General features: G+C 42.7%; 1 protein-coding gene across 1 annotated transcript; it reads right to left on the bottom strand.

Annotated features, from left to right (window-relative positions):
• Positions 1 to 23: 23 nt before the first annotated feature.
• On the bottom strand, positions 24 to 17,441 carry PPM1G (protein phosphatase, Mg2+/Mn2+ dependent 1G). Its single transcript, XM_037066704.1, has 10 exons — positions 17,135 to 17,441; positions 5,138 to 5,207; positions 4,573 to 4,658; positions 4,110 to 4,242; positions 3,049 to 3,461; positions 2,372 to 2,503; positions 1,799 to 2,033; positions 1,337 to 1,466; positions 943 to 1,045; positions 24 to 643 (listed from the first exon to the last, which is right to left on the bottom strand). Exons 1-10 carry the CDS (start codon positions 17,252 to 17,254, stop codon positions 437 to 439), a joined length of 1,629 nt encoding a protein of 542 aa, XP_036922599.1. The 5' UTR covers positions 17,255 to 17,441; the 3' UTR covers positions 24 to 436.
• Positions 17,442 to 18,264: the final 823 nt, after the last annotated feature.

Here is an 18,264-nt window from a genome sequence, read left to right as displayed (position 1 = left end):
AAGAATAAAAGGACACCATGGGCGTGATTAGGTTTTGGCCTTTAGTCTGAAAAAGTGTTGATTGAAAGTGTACAACAGAGAGTGGGTGCAAGCGGCTAGGGCCATGGAGCCGCCAATAAAAAAGAATGTCCTTAAATAAAGTTCACAAGAGTAAAAACCAGAACCTCCAGTCCTTCCCTCCAACACAACAGAGCACAGGCACAGAACCGGTGATGAGCCCCAAGGAGCGAGGAGGAGGCTGGGGAGAACAGTGGAGGCTCCCGGGCTGCCGTGCGGAGGGAGAGCCCTCTTTGGAATGGGCTGAGTGAAACCACCCAGTTCCCCTGCACACCTCACAACCACTGCTAAGGCTAAAGGAAAAAGACAAAACTCAGTCTCAGGTCCAGAGGGCTCAAAAAACAGTCTAGGGGGACAGGGGTCTGGACAACCAAAACTGCTAGTCCCGCCTGGCCTTCTTCTTCTTGTCACTGTCGCCATTTTCTTCAGCCCCCTCAGTAGAAAGCACCTCCTCCAGTTTCCGCTTGCCACTCTCTGGCAGAAGCTCTGCTGTGTTTCTGGGCTTGAAGCAAATGATGATGCAGGTCATGTTGTCACACCCTGTACCGTCCCCAGAAGTGTCTGGTGCCAGGCACTGATCCAGCAGCTACAAAAGGGGTGGGGTAGCACAGCTTCAGGGCCTGAACACCCTCCTGGAAGCCTAAGTCCCACTAGAAAGCTGGCCCTGCCAAACAAGGTGGCAGAAGAAAATGGGCAACAGGTGTTACAAAACGGCCCATTTGCTAATCCATGAGGTGTATGGGTAAATCAGGGGAAGAAGGGAAAGCACAACTTTCTAGTCAGGTTCTGGCATGTCACTAACGAATGATCCTCCCAGGCTCTGGTTTTAGAGAAAACCTTGGTTATGCAGACCAGACACTCACTCTCCTCCACCGTGGGACTCACCTCTTCCACAATGGATGACAATAACCGAAGCTTTCCATTTTCATCACGCTGGCTAATCTTTGATTGAATAAAGTCTACAACTTCCTGGCTGCTCATCACATTCCTGGGATCAAAAACAATAAATCTTCTTTAGTCCCACCAAAGCAGAGTAGAGGAGTGTGGACAGAAGTGACTGCCCAAGCCAATGTTAACACAGAGCTTGCCCTCAGCTCTGCCTTAGGCTTGGGGATCCTGATACCCAGCTGTCTGCCTAGGTTCTGCTCCTAGAGCAGCTTGAGAAAAGGTGCTGAATGCAGCCATTCGAGGGATGATAAGGCCAAAGCAGCTCAGAGCCCTACAGAAAAAGTAATGCTGCAGAGAAAAGGGAATTTTAAGGCATTCTGCCAGTGCTCACCAGATGCCATCACAGGCAATGACCATGAATTCGTGGTCATCAGTGAGTGTCAGCACCTTGATGTCAGGAAGGGCTGAAATCATCTGTTCCTCAGGTGGCAAGTTCTTGTTTCTCTTGTAGAAGTGGTCACCTGAAGGAAAGAAACAGTCTGTTAATGAGTAGTTTGGGCACTTCTCACAGACTTGTCTTTGAAGCCTTTCCATAATCCAGTAGACAAGAGAACTGAGTTCTGGTTTTTCTAGTTTCAGCCCTGACTTCAGGTTGTTGAGCTAACTTGCCTTTTTCATCATCCAGAAATGATACCCATCTTACCTATGTCAGAGAGACATTTAAGGATATAGGTGGTAGATACAAAAATATTTGGAAAGGTGCAAGGACTATGAAGATTAAAAGTTGCTACTACATAGTCTAAAATAGAGAACAAGACCCCAGAAGTCTTTCCCATGTTTCATAAGCCCTTACCGATGGCTCTGGAGAGGTTGAGGCCCCCGTTGACTCGCCCATCCATGGTGACCTTGCCACCAGCATTCTTGATGCGTGCTAACTCCACTTCATCCTCTGGCTTGTGGTCATAGGACATGTCTAAAGCTTTGCCAGCCTCAGATACCACACAGCGAGAGTCTCCTGCATTGGCTACAATCAACTGCTTCCCTCGTATCAGAGCCACCACTGCTGTTGTACCACTGTCAGAGCCAGGCTAAGAGAAGAAAGGGAGCACCATGAGAGCTGCTGGACACAAGCTTCTCGTCAGTGTGCCCCTGACCAGTCACCTATACTCGCTCCTCTCGCCCGAGAGAGTTTTAACACACAGGAGGAGCGCGGATTTAATCTTTCCAGACACTTTATCATTCGCCCTCCCTTTTCTGAGACAGTTCTGCCCCAAAACCCTAGTTCCCCTTAAAGAATAAATCCCCCCATGACCATGACTTCAATACTAGGACAGCAAGGAGGGTCCCTTCCCCAAAAATCATAATCAGGTATCCACACCTGCCTCTTGTTTTTTTTTTTAATTTATTGCTTCCCCTCCCCACGCACCTCCTCTTTGCCTTCCATCCCAGGGACCATCATCTCTTCCTCTTCTTCCTCATCCTCTTCAGCCTCCTCTGTGTCATCCTCATCTTCCTCTGCTTCTTCGCTGCTATAGCCATCCTCTTCCTCACTGCATTCCTGCCAGAGGGATGTTCCCAGGCCACTGAGACTAGGATGACCTCCTGCCCCACTCCCCCAACTCCTACTCAAAACAAAGAGGCCTTGCTGAACACAGGTCCTCAAAACTCTAAAAGATGCAATTATATGATCACGGTGAGAAATCTGGGGGAAGGGATGGGTAGTAACTGATATCCTAAACTGGGCTCAGCAGTCCCTAGCAGAAAGCCCTGGGGAAGGCCAGGACTGTCCGCCAGAAGCACCTTCTAGGCAACAGAACCAGAAAATAAGTTGCCCAGAAAAGGAAATACCCAAATACCCAAAGTAATGACTATCATCTTCCTGTTTTCTCTCTAGGAGTCAGACTCTGAGAGGCCAGAACTAGATCTATTTACCAACAAAGGAAGAGGTGAGAGGGCTAATGGTGCCTGTGTTGGTGGAAATAATGAATTCAAGAAAAGTTTAGAATATTGTGGGTCTTGGGTGATGATGTCAAAAAGCTATGGGTGGTAGGTAGCAAGCCCTCTCTGCAACTTCAGCCTCTATGTGCCCCTGCAGGCCCTTACCTCGCTGTCTTCCTCTTCCTCCTCCACCTCATCTGACTCATCCTCACTGTCCTCAAAGAACTTGGACTTAGCAACTCGAGGCAGCTTGTCGGAGGCTGAAGAACAGGAAGGCCCAGCCTCACCAGTGGGAGTGCGAGGCTCACCACCTTGGCCTGCCTCTGTACGTTCCGAGTTGGAGGAAAGGCCTGTGTGGGCCTTGGCTGTGGGGCCATTTTCCTCTGAAGAAGATTCCCTAGATGGGTCCTCAGATCCTGCCTCCCCATTGAGGCCCTGGGACCCTGGTTCCTCGCCTGTCCCAGCTCCAGATTTGCTGTGGGGAGCACCCTTGTGACAGTTCTGCCCGTAGCGTGTCAGCAGCTCTTCAATAGTCATGGTAGCCTCTTCATGCAGCAGTGCCGCCTCCTCATTGTCCACTGCAGGTAAGAGGCTAAATCAGCGCCCCCATGCCAGACTCCTCAGGGGGTTAGTCCCTCTCACTACATCCACTGCCCTTGTAGCCTGAGTTCCAACTTCCCCACCACTTCCTACCCCTAAGGGTCCTCTCACTTATCAAGTCTCAGAAAAACCCCTCTGCTTCCGTCCTTTGGCCTTTGTCTTTTACTCCCTTCTTAGTCAAAGGAATAGTAGTTACTATATTTTCCTTATTGCCTCTCATTTTTATTGCTAAGTTGGAAACCCTATTCTAGCTGAGGACCCAGAAGCCCACAGTGCCAGTCTAGGCGTGCAGCCCAGGCTTAACGACCAGCTGCAGGGCCTAATGACAGCTCTAGTCTTGAAAAAAGGTCACATAAACATTAACAGGAACCAGGAAGACCCCATCACAGTGACAAAAGATAATGTATATAAAAATGCTTACAACAATAACACTAGGCACTCATCAGAGGTTAATTCTCTTTCTCCTTTTCATAATTACATGTAATGCAGGAGAACACAGAGTTCTTTAATGTGAGGACTCTCCAGGTCCCCATTATCCTTAGAATTGATGCATAAATAATTTATACTAAAGTATAGTACTTTTAAAAAAAGTCAATTTCCTCTCAAACAGGAGATGCCACACTCACCATCATCTTCATCAGCTACTTTTTCTTTTTCATCTTCATCCTCAGTGGGTCGCCCTGCCATCTGTGCCAGCTCCTTAATGACTTCCTCAGTGGTCAGTTTGGCATCAATAGCCAAGAAGGCATCTTCCAAAGCCTGAATATAAGCAAAAGAGTATGATGCCAGTGTAGGAAAAAGCACAGCAGGCATAAAATAAATTGCCCGTATAAAGAATCCTGGTCACAAGGATGAGGTGCAAATTAGAGTATGATCTGCCACACTCGGAGACACTCATATAAATAAAACATAGTTCAGAGACCTGGGAATGATGAGATAGCTCTAAAAAGGCCCAAGGGGGAATAAGCTCATTTTATGCACAGGGTTCTTTAAGAAGCAGCTAGGTGTCAATGAGAAAGGAAAAGCCAAGAACTGGAAAATAAGTGAAAGCCTGCAGAAGTGAAGAGTGAACATTGTGGGAAGACAGACCTTCTGTAGCTTGCCTTCTTTGTAGGCCTTCTGATCTTTGATGATATCAGGAAGATATTTGGCACAATACAAGGCAACTTCCTCCCCTGGAAGAAATGTAAGGTCACCCAGAGCACTGAAAGTAATGTATTATCTATATGCCATACTGGAGTAAACCCCAAGGGCTGAAGAGATGAGTATCTTAGCACAACCAAACCTCTGTAAAAGATGTTTGAGAAGTTCTGACTCAGAAAATGGACTCTCACCATCACCTCTCTCGAGGCTATATTAATATATTCCCTGTGGGTTTTTCTTTTCCTTGCATACTTATTTTCAGTGGGAAAAAAAAAAAGCTAATGTAGGAAGAGGCTTTCTTGGATCACAACTAGGCCTAAGTGAGATTATGAATCAATACAATATCCTATGGGGAAGGAAGAATGGTAGAATAGGGAAAAAGAGCACCAGTCAGAAAATGGTATCTGAGGACCAGAACCTTGGAAAGTAGAAGAACAAAGGACCTGTTCTTGCCCTATAAAGTCTGAAATTAGAGTGTTAGAATGTTACCAATATGATCTGTTAAAGTTACCTCCATGTCCATCGTAGACAGAAAACATGGCTGTCTCACTGTCCAGCTCAGGAATACAGTTGTGAGCATCCTAGGAAAAAGAAAAGCATAATTAGCATTCTCAAGGTAAAAGGATATTCTTCTTTGTGTACCTACCTCGAGTCATGAGGATTGTGTTCACACCTCAATCTCACTAACCCTTCCCTAGCTGACCTACATGGCCTACAAATAAGATGGAAAATAAACTAAGAAAAATATAGGGGAGGGAGAAAGGAAGAAGTGTGTGTGTGTGTGGGGGGGGGACACGAGGAAGGAGGAAGGAAAGAAGAGAGATGAATCGGGTCACCACCTCTGCAGTCCAGCAGCCTCAGCCCAGGAGCTCTCGGGCCAGACGGCAAAACGGTGGCCACTGCACCTCTAGACCTGACCTTTTGGGTACAAATCCAAACTACGTGCAGCCACTATGGGAAGAACCAGAATAAAGGATCTTTAAAGTCACTTCCAGACTCACTCCATGAATCAGTGAACTTAAGGAAAAAAATGCTAGGGAAGATAGTACAGTGAGACCAGAGGGCATTACCAACCTAAAATGCTTCTAGGAGAATCCTAAAACATCCTGAGTGAAAGCACTAGAAATGTGTAGAAATATATACGTTTATACTCTGCCTGCCCGCCCAAAACACCATCTAAACACCTTCTTCAAAGTTTTAACTCATCCAAGAAGTTACCCTCAGGTTAGGCAGAAGATGTATTTACAAAAGAATATCTTCCCAACAAGTAATGTTATTAAATTATACTGTGTTTAGCACTTGTTACATGGAATTTACAATGCCCCATATAATCAGCCTTCCCATCTCCTACCCCCAGCCAGAATTAAGATATCATTGGATGCTGACTTCATAGCACATGAAAAGAAGTTTGTAATGGTCTTGCCATACTAACATTTCAGTTGGAAGGCTAGGCTTAATCAAATTCTTCTAATAACAAAACTCTGTCACCCAAACTAATATTTCAGGTTAAGCCATAGTTCAACCAAGATGGTCAGACCTAGGTAAGTGTGCCACAGATTACCCTGCCCCATCTTGGAAAACAACACAACCTTCCCCTCAGGTGCATTCCACAAACAAAAAGGTTTTAATCAATCATGTATTTACTCAGATTGATTATCCTGGTGTTAAGTAACAGTTCTCCTTCCTCTTTTAAGAATTAACATTTTAGCCCTGGCTGGTGTGGCTCAGTGGATTGAGCGCGGGCCTGTGAACCAGAAGATCGAGGTTCGGTTCCCAGTCGGGGCGCATGCCAGGGTTGCAGGCCAGTTCCCAGTGGGGGGCGCACAAGAGGCAACCATACACTGATGTTTCTCTCCCTCCTTCCTTCCTTTCCCCTCTAAAAATAAATAAATAAAATATTTTTAAAAAAGAATTAACATTTTAAAATTTCTAATTGTATTAACAGTTAGGAAATCTGGGTGCAGTGGGTCTTCTGCTATCCCTGAAATAAGACTATGCCTTTGCTATAAAAGTCTAGAAAATAAAAGTTATTTTAAGGTAAGGAAGGAGAGCATCAAAAAACCTAGTTCTGTATGTCACTCTGATTGTCTCCAGAAGAAAAGTCCTCCAAATCTGATGGGCTGCCACGGATGGCATTTGATGGCCTATCTGTGGTCACTGCCAACTGCCTCTTACATCCCCAGGGTCCGGAGAGTGCCACAGACCAAAGGTCACCTTCTCCCTCTTCCAACCACACTACCACCATTAGGGTCTCCCTTTCCTCTAAGCCAGGGTTTATCTTACTGGGCCACCTCCTCCTCTCACCACCATTCTCAACACCTTCTTGCTTGTTTTTATGGCTATTTCTCCAGCATCCTCTACCAGTAGTTCTCAGACTTTAATGTGCTTAAGAATTCCCCTGTTCATTCATTCACCAAATATTTGAGTATCATTATGTGCCAGGATGAGTTCTGAGTACACAGGATAAACATCTGAATAAAATAAGCCCCCACACTTCATTAAAAAAATTACATTCTAGTAAGAGATAATACAAACTAAATACAGTAAATGGGTAAATCATAACAGAATGGTGGTACAATTCATATAGGAAGATGGTAATGAAATGGAATAAATAAAAAGGAGAACTAGACTGAATTACAGAAAAGCAGTGGGAGAACTGAATCAGCACAGGCCGCAGTATAGTAAGGCATACTCAACCCATTAGAAACTGTACCTCAGGCCCTGGCCAGTATAGCTTAGTTGGTTGGAGTGTGGTCCTATAACCAAAAGGTGGTGGGTTCAATTCCTAGTCAGGGCATATACCTAGGTTGTGGGTTCAATTCCCAGTTCTGGTGCACATGGGAGGCAACCCAGTCATGCTTCTCTCTCTCATTGATGTTTCTCTCTCTCTCTCTCTCTCTCCAAGCAATGAAAAATAGCCTCAGGATTAAAAAAAAAGAAAAAAAAAACTACCTCGGTAATCACTACCTAAATCATGCTGTGTCTAATTAGCTTCCACGAAAATGGTATGTCATGTTAATGTTGGTATTAATTGTTGTTTTTGTAGTGTGGTTTGTTCGCATGAAATTTATATGCAGTTTTATATTTGTACACATTCCAGTAACATCAAATTAAAATTAGTCTTGGCTGGTGTGGCTCAGTGGATCACGTGCCAACCTGCGAACCAAAAGGTCACCGGTTCAATTCCCAGTCAGGGCACAAGTCTGGCCAGGTCCCCAGCTGGGGGTATGCAACAGGCAACAAATCAATGTATCTCTCTAACATCCTCTTTCTCCCTCTCTTCCCCTCTAAAAACAAATAAAATGAAAAAAATTTAGTAAATACTGAACTTCCACAATATTGCTCTCCTTAGAAAAAAAAGAAAACCATGGAAGACCTCCAAGGTATTTTGTTAAATAAAGCAAACTGCACAGTGATATATTTAGTAAGCTGCTTTCTAAGAAGAGGAAGCACAGGAATGTATCTTTTCATATTGTAACACTACAAGGATACACAGAAAATTAATTAAAAGCAGTTAACTATGGGAGGGCCCGAGAGTGCAGAGGGACGGAAGTGAGACTCAATCACAGGAATATTTAGCTTTTTCAAAAGTAAATTAAGTATTTTTTAAACGTATTACTAAAATCTGAGAAACTTCTCCCACAAAATCCACTCTTTGGTAGGGGAGGGAGGAGCAGGCTTCCTGCCCACTCCTTCCCAGTGGAACAAGAGAATCAACTGCTCTTTCTCTGTCTTGCAATGAGACTCCAGATCACAGCTGTACCATCTCTTTTGAACCCACACCTCTACTTAAAACATCTCTAGACTTCATCTGTTCCGCAAAAAAGCATATGATCTTGAAGCAGAAGATCTAGCCTCACTGAACACATGAAAAAATATTTAACTTCAATAGTAATCAAAGGGATGAAATTAAAAACAAGAAAATATCCTTTTCTGCAATTAGGATGAAAAGATTAAAATATAGAGTGGTGGTAAGAGTAAAGTAAAATCACATTCTCATATCAACAGGAATATAAATGAATATAGCTTTCCTAGAAGGCAATTTGGTAATAACATGTATCAAGATCCTAAATGCGCATGCCCTTTAATAATCTGACTTCCAAAAGTTTATTTTACAGAAGCAATAAGACAAGGGTATAAAGATATGTATAAGAATGTTCATTACATCATTATTTATAATAAAACAATCATAACCATCTAAATTTCCATGATTATATTATATTATAAATGGTACATCCTTCCAGTGGAAGATAGGCAGCTGCTAGAAATGGTGAATTCAAATGAATATGGAAATGAGTTCATAATACAGGGTCTGGCACCAAAAAATGCCCCCCCTTTATTATAAAATCGTAAGCATATAATTCTGTAACATAACAATACCACACTCAAGCACACCATATGATATTTTAGGTGAAGTATTCAAATTAAAACTATAAATTATTACACCCATATTATTACCCTACCAACCACACTCAAGCAGGCATTACTTCTACTGGACCCTGAATATTAATAAAAAGGGAAAAAAAGTACCTTTATGTATATGCTAGAAGTCTGGAAGATCATGTATTAAAACTTGGTGGAAAGTAAACTTTGGGTAATAACTTTTTTACATTTTTAATTTTTGTACATTAAACAGTATTATTCCATTCTGAATAATAATGTAAAGATCACTAAAACCCATGAACTGGCCTTGAGTAGCCACACTACCATACACTGCATGATCTCTGTCCAGCCATCTCTTGCCTTAACTTCATCGTCTATAAAACGGAGTAAGAAAATCTACCTTGCCCATACCATCAGAGGACTATTGTGAGGATGATGCAAAACATGTCAAAGTCCTTTGTAAACTGGAATTTAACATATAAATATGTATATTCTGCTGTGAAATGTAGCACCTGGCTCACATTTTTCTTTTCTGCTTATTCTCAAAGAGGAACACTCTACATCTGTAAAGATTCATCTTGGGCCTTGAGGTCTCATTTCCTAGAACTACTCCACATTCCCTCTCCTCCACTTCTTAGAGAGGCGTTTTCAATATGTTTTATCACTTGGAACTGTTCTACCTTCTCTAAGCACCTCAAATTGCCCCTCTACATCGTTGATCACAGCCTCCCTACCTTTGGCCTTGCCTTTCTTGCTCTCCTCCATCCCTTTCTGAGCCAGACCCAAGTATTTCAACACTGTCTCTTAGCAAGCTAGAAGACCTCATCCAACCTTGCATAACCTGACCAACTGCTTTCTTTACCCCTGAGCCAGAGCCACTAAGTCTAGTAGTCATAAGATGTCATGAAATCATGTTAATTGTGGTCACTACCACATTTATCATTTTTCTGTATTCTCCATTGACTCAAATATATTAACATCTTCCCTATTCCACCTCAAAATTTCTCCTTCACTTTGCCTCAAAAGCAGTATTTGTCCTCTTTCTAGTCTAACATTTCTGTTTAAACTCCTAATCTCCAAACCCTTCTCTTCCAAGACCTTACTTCACAAAGCAGACAAAAACCTTAATAGCAACCCAAAGAGCTATTTCGCAGGCTTTATTCACCCCAGCCATTGTATATAATCAAACAGTACAAACTAAATCAGCTTTTTTTTTAAAGTTCTCTTGGGTTCTGTGAAGAACTTTAGTTCTATACTTTAAATCCCTATTACTATCAGATGTCCCTTCTCCACCTCAAACTTAACATAGGTAACAGGAACTCCACAGTCTCCAAAAAATTAGAGCTTCCCCTACAGGTCTTATTTCTGTCAAAGAAATCTTAACTCTCCCAGGCAACACCTAATACAGGTCCTCCTTCATTTCCTGGCCATCTTCCACCTTCTATCACTAAGTTCTGCTGAGTTTTCCTTAGCAACTCTGATCCTGAATTGCTTTACTTAGCAGTGTAACTCCTCTCCTGTCTCTACCTTCTGCCCCATGGAATCCAGCCTGCAAACATTCAACTGCCGAATTAATCTTCCTAATATGACATTTTATTTCTGGAACCTTCAGTGGATTCTACTGCATATAAAACTTATTTCCTACAACCTACTGGAAACTTAAGGCACGCAACACAACTCCTACCCATTTCTATAACCTACTCTCTTATCTCTCATAACTGTTCCTCAAAAGAACGGACACTGACCACCTCAGCCGAGCATAGTAAGCATGCCTGCCTCAGAGTCCTTCCTCCTATCCCTTCTTCTAATACTTTTTCTTCTCCCATTTTCCTCCACCTCACTTGTCTGTTATACTCTTTCCTTAGAGTCCGGTTAGTCTTACCACCTCCAAGAGGTCCTTCACAATCACACCAAAGTAAAGCCCAGTCTCCGATGGTTTCACTGGTGAATTCTACCAAGTATCTAAAGAATTGATACCGATTCTTCATAAAGTCTTTCAAAATACAGAAGAGGAGACAACACTTCCCAATGAATTCTATGAGGGCAGTATTATGCTGATACCAAAGCCAGGCAGATACCATAACAAAACTACAGACTTAATCATGTTACAGTAGTAATACTCCTCAGTTGATCTACGGATTAGCACAAACAACCCCTATCAAAATCACAGGTGCCTTTTGTACAGAAATTAAGAAGCTGATCTAAAATTTATGTGGAAATGCAAGAGACCCAGAAAAGAAGAAACAAGTAAAAGAGCAAAGTTGGAAGATACGCATATGTACACTTCCTCATTTGAACACTCACCACAAAACTACAGCAACCAAGACAATGGGGTACTGGCATAACAACAGGTACACAGATCAATGGAACAGCATAATAAACCCTCACGTCTATGGTCAACTGACTTCCAACAGTGAGGTCAAGATATTTTCTATAAGGGGAAAGAGGCTTTTTAACAAATGGTGGTGAGATAACTAGATATCCACATGCCAAAGTTTGAAGCTGGATCCCTCCTTACACCATACACAAAAAATAACTCAGAATGGATCACAGACCTGAATATAAAAACTAAAACTATAAAATTCTTGATAAACTGGACTTGAACAAGAAAGCAGAAGGGCAGAGTGGGAGAAAATACTTGCCAATCCTACCTGATAAGAGACTTATACCCAGAATTTAGAAAGGACTCAATCTCAGTAAAAAGAATAAAAGACAATCCAATTAAAAATGGACAAAGGATCTAAATAGACACTACTCCAAAGATATATAAATGGCCAATAAGCACAAGAAGAGGTGCTCAAACATTATTAGCCATCAGGGAAATACAATCAAAACCACAATGACATACCATTTCACATACACTGTGAAAAGGCAGATAATAACAAGTGCAAGAATGTGGAGAAACGGGCACTTCTGGTACAATCACTTTGGAAAATAGTTAGGCAGTTCCTCAAAATGTTAAACATGGGAGTTATTGCTCCTAGGAGCAATTCTACTCCTAGGATATACTATATACTCAAGAGAAATAAAAAACTTATTGAGACACAAAAACTTGCACATTAATGTTCATAGCATTGTATCAACTGATAAACAAAATGACCTCAAAATGGCATATTGTATTGTATTATTCATCCATAAAAAGGTATTTAGTACTGATTGATTAGTGATACATGGATAACCCTTAATAATATCATGATTAGTAAAAAACAGACATAAAGAGTGAAAGCTATCTAGCTGCACCCCTGTACTCTATCCCCCGGAAGCCAATAGTGGGAGATAGCCAACATACTCAAAATATCCAAAGCAATAGTTATTGGTGAAAAGAAAAAAGAAAAAAAATACGATTTTAATGGATTATCTTATCCCTCAATGTTTCATGGAGCTGCATCTTGCAACATTCTAATATTTTAAGACTTCTGTGATGCCCTAGTTGAGAAGCAGCCCTGAAGTCAACGGGACCTAAAATGAATTCAGGCTTCAATATTTTCTGGTTAAAAATGGTTAGAAAATATTCAAACATATTCTCTCAAACTTTATTCTCTATAAATAAAGTTTCCTTACATCATGAGGTTGAGTTCAAGACAAATATGATGGTGCATGAAAAAGAGCTAGTCTCATTTTATTCATTCTTGCCAGAAATAAACAGTATGATTAATTTCAGATATTTTTTTAAGTGACATATAATTCCACTTATATGAAATGTTTGGAATAGGCAAATCAATAGACATAATGTAAATTAGTGCTTGCTGGATTAGAGGAGGGAGGATTAGGACCATAACTTCGTAATGGTCACAAGGTTTCTTTTGGGGATTATGAAAATGTTCAAAAGTTGATAGTGGTGCTGGTTAAAGAACTCTGAATAAATTAACCACTGAAACATACACTTTAAATGTATATGGTATGTGGCCCTGGCTGGTGTGGCTCAATGGACTGAATGCTGGCCTGAGAACCAAAGAGTCACTGGTTTGATTCCCAGTCAGGGCACATGCCTGGGTTGCAGGGCCAGGTCCCCAGTAGCGGGTGCCCGAGCAGCAACCACACACTGATGTTTCTCTCCCTCTATTCCCCTCTCTCTAAAAATAAGTAAAATCTTTTAAAAATGTATATGGTATGTGAATTATATCTCAATATTATTTTCAAAGTGACCTGTATATACATTTTCAAATACTATGTATCATTAAGTTATACACTTCGAATCGTCTTTGACCCAAATTAAATTCAGTTCTAAAATTTGTGCTCCCCAGAGAGCATAATTTGGATAGCAGCTTAAAATGAGATGAGCCACTAATCAAATCTGTTAAATTTCTACATTCAAAATCAAGTTCTTACCTCTCAAAGTATAATTCCAAGATGATCACCCCAAAGAGGATCACGGGTAGAGAAGCAGTAGTAACAACAGCTAGGAGACTGGGCAATACAAATAATTTATGTAAACTATTCTATCCATCTTGAGGAATAAGTTCTGATTGTACCCCAGACCAGTCACTTGAGAAGTTATAAAGGAACAGTATAGTAGAAAACAATTTTTCCATATTTATGGGCAGACCTTTGACATCATTTCATACTACCTCTGAACTGTGAAGAAGAGGTACTGCATGCTAATGAAAAGCATGCCCTATAATAAAAGTTGCTTACCTGCATCCTAGACAAAGGAATTCTAACCTGGTTCAGTAAGTAAAAAGTGCTTTAGGCTACAAATGAGACACTAATTTTAGGATCAGACACAAATATCCTTCATCCTCAGATGTCCTCTCTCAAGTACAACCCCACAGCATGCTTAAGGTAGCTTATTTTATATTTTTGCCCATTAATACAATTAAACCGTCATGCAGATATCTAAAGAATATTCTATTCAACATTACTTACATTCAATTCTAGATGACCCTCTGTGACTGTTACTAACCAGCAGTGAACAAACAGCCTACTCAAAGTTATACTCTAGGTATTGATACTGCCTTTACAAAGGGGCAAATACAATTAGCAGAAATGTTTTTTAAAAATCCTAACTCCCCACAGAAAGCAATTTTGTCACTTTCAGAGTACCTCACAACCAAAAACTACAAGTGCCTTTGTCCCTTGTAGACTATATTTCAGGTTGGACTTCTCATTAGTCACCAAAAACTCAGAGGCTTTCCACACACGTTTCTCAAGGAACCATTGCACAATCTACCTCTTAGCCCCCAGAATCCATAATACCTCTACCAACCTGAGGGGCCCTCCAGGCCAGGGAGTAGGAAGAAAGGAAGGTAACACCAACTATGGTAATTTGATTACTCCTCAAAACACCCTGATGATGAGGGGCTAAAGAAAGGCAGAAAGGGTAAAATGCCAGCTATTAACAATTGCCATCCTTGCCTCAAGAGAGTAAAACAGTACTCTCTTTGGCTGAATCTATGCGTTAGAATTCTAGCAACCTTTATAATGCGTATTGGTATGATAAACTAACTTCAACTGAATCATTAGGACCAAGCAAATAAGGTCAACAGACTTAATTGGTGGAATCAGAGGTACACTTTGTAAAAAGCTAAGATTAACTCAAGAGGCCAGAAGTCATGCTATTTCCTTGCCATACCAAAGAAAACTGTGTTGTACTTTAGGGAGAAACAAAAAACAAAACCAAAAGGAAAAGTACCAAGGAAGGAGAAGAGGGTCCCAAACAGGACCTCGAGAGGGTATGATTAGGCACATTTTCAAAACAGGTCAATTACAGCAAAATCGGGAGGATTTTAAAACCTTAGTGGTTATCTCCCAAAAGGAAGATTAGGATCTAAGGAATAGTCTAACAAAATCTCTACAAACCAAAAAGCCCCTGAGGGAAAAAAGGTCATTTTCTAATTACCAAGGAGAAACCAAAAATAAAGGAAAATGCCCTGCAAAGAAGCAAAAAGCACAGAATCACTGGGCAAATGACTTGGAAAACTGAATATCAAATCCATAAAGAAAACATGAAAGAAGAGTACTAAACAAATGGAAAAACCACAGCAGACAGGAAAATGGAAAATATGGAATGAGAAACCTAAGGAAAAGCCTTCCTACTGTAATGTGAGATTTGAGATTAGTCACCTCAAATTTTAACAGAGAATGCCATAGAAATGCAACCACCAAACTCCCAAATAACCCAAACTTTAGCCTTTCATAAATGTTCTTTTGAAATTACATCCAGTTATTTCTAACAGTCAGATAACTACATGTACCAAGCACTCTGTAAGCTCAGTACTGTGCAACACAGTAAAATATGAACGTTATACTTCAGGTTGGCACAGATGATAAATGTATCTTGACTATTTCATCTGGGGTCCTCAACTTCTGAGCTGTAAAATGCCGGAACTAAACTACTGGGTTGGCTAAAAGGTCTGTTTAGTTTTTCCCCTAAAATAAAAGACACATTTTTCATTTTCACCAATAACTTTATTGATTTAGATTTTTTAGTATGGTGGCCATCTCCTGTGTGTTATAATGTTGAATGTTCTCAATGTATTAATTTGATCGCTATCAACTTCAACTGGTCTACCTGACTGTGGAGCATCATCCAGCCAGAAATGTCCAGGACAAAACTTCACAAACTATTTCTGACAGGTTTGATCAGTCACACCACCTTTGCTATACATGGCACAAATCTTTGTCTGCATTTCAGTTGTTTTTACCTTTCTTGAAATAATAAAGCATAATTTGCCCAAAATGTTGCATATTTTCTTCCATCTTCAATATTAAAATGGCTACACAAAAATTCACCAATTTTAATAAGTTTTCTTTAAATGCACGCTGATATGACAGCAGTCACAATAGGAAACAATCTAACAAAATTGTTTCCAATGAAGTTAAAGACGACTAAGCACTGCTAGAGCCATCTTACGGGAAAAACCAAATGAACTTTTTGGCCAACCCTATCCATAAGATGAACTATAGGATTACCTCCAATCTTGACATTTATACCTAAAGATAGAACAGTTTAAAGTCTGCTGCGGGTATAATAATTGAGTCCGAGAACAAACCTTTAAGTGTATACTGTCATTCCACAGCTAACCACAGGGAGGAGCGAGGGATTTGAAGAAATCCCCAAGGGAGCCAATATTCGGCTGTTACCTGAAGCCCACCTAGTAAGCGGATAAACCTTCAATCCGACATAATTAAAGGCATTTCCTGAGCCCCTCGGCCTAGATCTCTGAATAATCGTCACAAAGACACATTCTTACACAGGTCTTTCTCCCTTCGCTTCCCTTCCTACACTAGTTTTCCCTGTTCTTTGTAGTTTCAAACCCATTGCACCCGGCAGTACTCCTTTACACCCAGACTTTTTCCCCTTTACTCGGAGTGAAGTTTCCTGGAAAAGAAAATCCGTTCTCTGCAGGTTAAGACAAAAAAATATATATGAAATGACTAAATCAAGGAAACTATAAACTACAAGCACAGGCAAATGACAATGAAGTTCTCGAAAAATCCCAATTGAGAAAAAATATCGAGCATAATTTTTAAAAAGGAGTATTACTGATGGGCATAATTCAAGTTTCCCAAACGCCGTAAAAGGTCCTGAGGAGGATACACAGTGGCAATTCTTGGAGGTCATGTCGAGCCTCTGAAATTAACATGCGGTGCGCAGGGCAACTAAGTATTAAGAACTTGAAACAGATTACTATTTGCCAGGGCTTCCTTTCACTGTCAAACTCCTCGCCCAAAGGAACCTCGCATATATGTTTTTAAAAAATATATAAAAGTACAGTCATTCATATATACTAGCCTCTTCCTCGCAAAAGTAAATGAGCAAATAGTCCCTCTTTTCATCTTTACTCCCACACTAAACCTCACACCGTTTATGAGCCTGGAGAGCTGTGTTGGCACGGGAGGATGGCGCGAAGGCACGGGGAGAGGGCGGTCAGTTGGCGGAAGATGCCTCTCTCCACATGGCAAAGACCTCACCACCAAGCTGGCCACCAGCACAGGGTCCCCAAGCACCGGCAGCTCCCTCTCGGCCCTGGGCCTGCTGTCGGTGCCGCCCCCCAATCTGCCGCTGAGGACTCAGGCTCTCGATTCGGACCCTTCCCCGGGGACGACCCCATCCCCCTGCTCCCTTTTTCTCCATCGGGTTCCCGCCCTCCAGCGACCAGTCTACGAATCCCCCCCGCGTCACCTCCATAGAGACACGCCAGCCTTGCATGGCGGAGAAGCCGTAGGGTAGCGGCAGGCGTGGTGCGCCGACCCCGTCCCCGGAGCATTTCACCGTGTTGGGCTGGGAAAGGTAGGCACCCATGGCGGCAGCTAGCCGGCGGCCTCAGGGGCAGGCGAGCGGAGCGCGACCCGAGCCGGCGCCGTAGCCGGGAGCCCCGGGGGCGCGCGTGGCAGTAGCGGGCCAGGCGGCGCGGCGACGCAAGGTGCCGGTGAAAGGCGCGAGGCCGGCCAGGAGGCGGTAACGGGGCTGCTGTGGAGAGGGAGCGGAAGCGGAAACGTCGCCTCTCCAGACCCCGCCCGGCCGGCGCGGCGCGGCGCGGCCGGGCGCTGCTGGCAGTCATTTCCTTAGCAACTCGCTCCACCCGCGGGGACAACGGCCCGCCCAACGGCCGCTCCCGCGAGACCGGCGCGGTCCCGCCCACCAACGGCCGCAGGCTGTCTCTCGCGACCCCACAGGCGGCTTGTCGCTTGTGTCTGTTACCTGCTGTTTTTCTTTGCTCCCGTATCCCGCCCTCTCCCTGGTGGGAAGCTGTTTTGTGTGGGACGCGGCGCTTCCAGTCTGTCCTCCAGTGTGCCGGCCCCCTCTCTTCCCACCGCGCCCTCAGGCTCCGCCGTCTTCCGTTCGGTTAAAGTTGGCTAGTTTTGAGCCAATCAAGTACCTGGCCAGGCTTTTGCGAGGCTTATGTGAGTTGAACATGAGAGAGCCTTTTCCGACAAAAGAAAGTGAAGCCCTGGCTGTCATGACTCGTATTGAGCAGCGGCCAGTGAACCGTGAGGTCGCTGGTTCGATTCCCGGGAAGGGCACATGTCTGGGTTGCGGGCCAGGTCTCCAGTTGGGGGCCTGCGAGAGTCAACAAGCCTCTTTCTCTCGCTTATTGATATTTTTCTCTTTCTCCCTCCCTTCCCCTCTCTCTGAAAATAAATAAAACCAGAAAGGAAGGAAGGAAAAAGAAAAGAAAGGCTTGTATCTACTACAAAAACGAGTTAATACAGTGCAGAAATGTATGGCACGTTTTATGCTGGGTGAGAAGAAATCGGAGAAGAAGATGCGCTGTTGCTGGAGACGTCGGGATGCCTCGCGAATGCATTCTG

The sequence above is a fragment of the Sturnira hondurensis genome, unplaced genomic scaffold, assembly GCF_014824575.4.
Source record: "Sturnira hondurensis isolate 20B ecotype Veracruz unplaced genomic scaffold, ASM1482457v3 Scaffold0016663, whole genome shotgun sequence".
Classification (NCBI taxonomy): Eukaryota; Metazoa; Chordata; class Mammalia; order Chiroptera; family Phyllostomidae; genus Sturnira; species Sturnira hondurensis.
The sequence above is the reverse complement of the archived record's forward strand: the minus strand, read 5'-3'. Positions and strand labels throughout refer to the sequence as shown.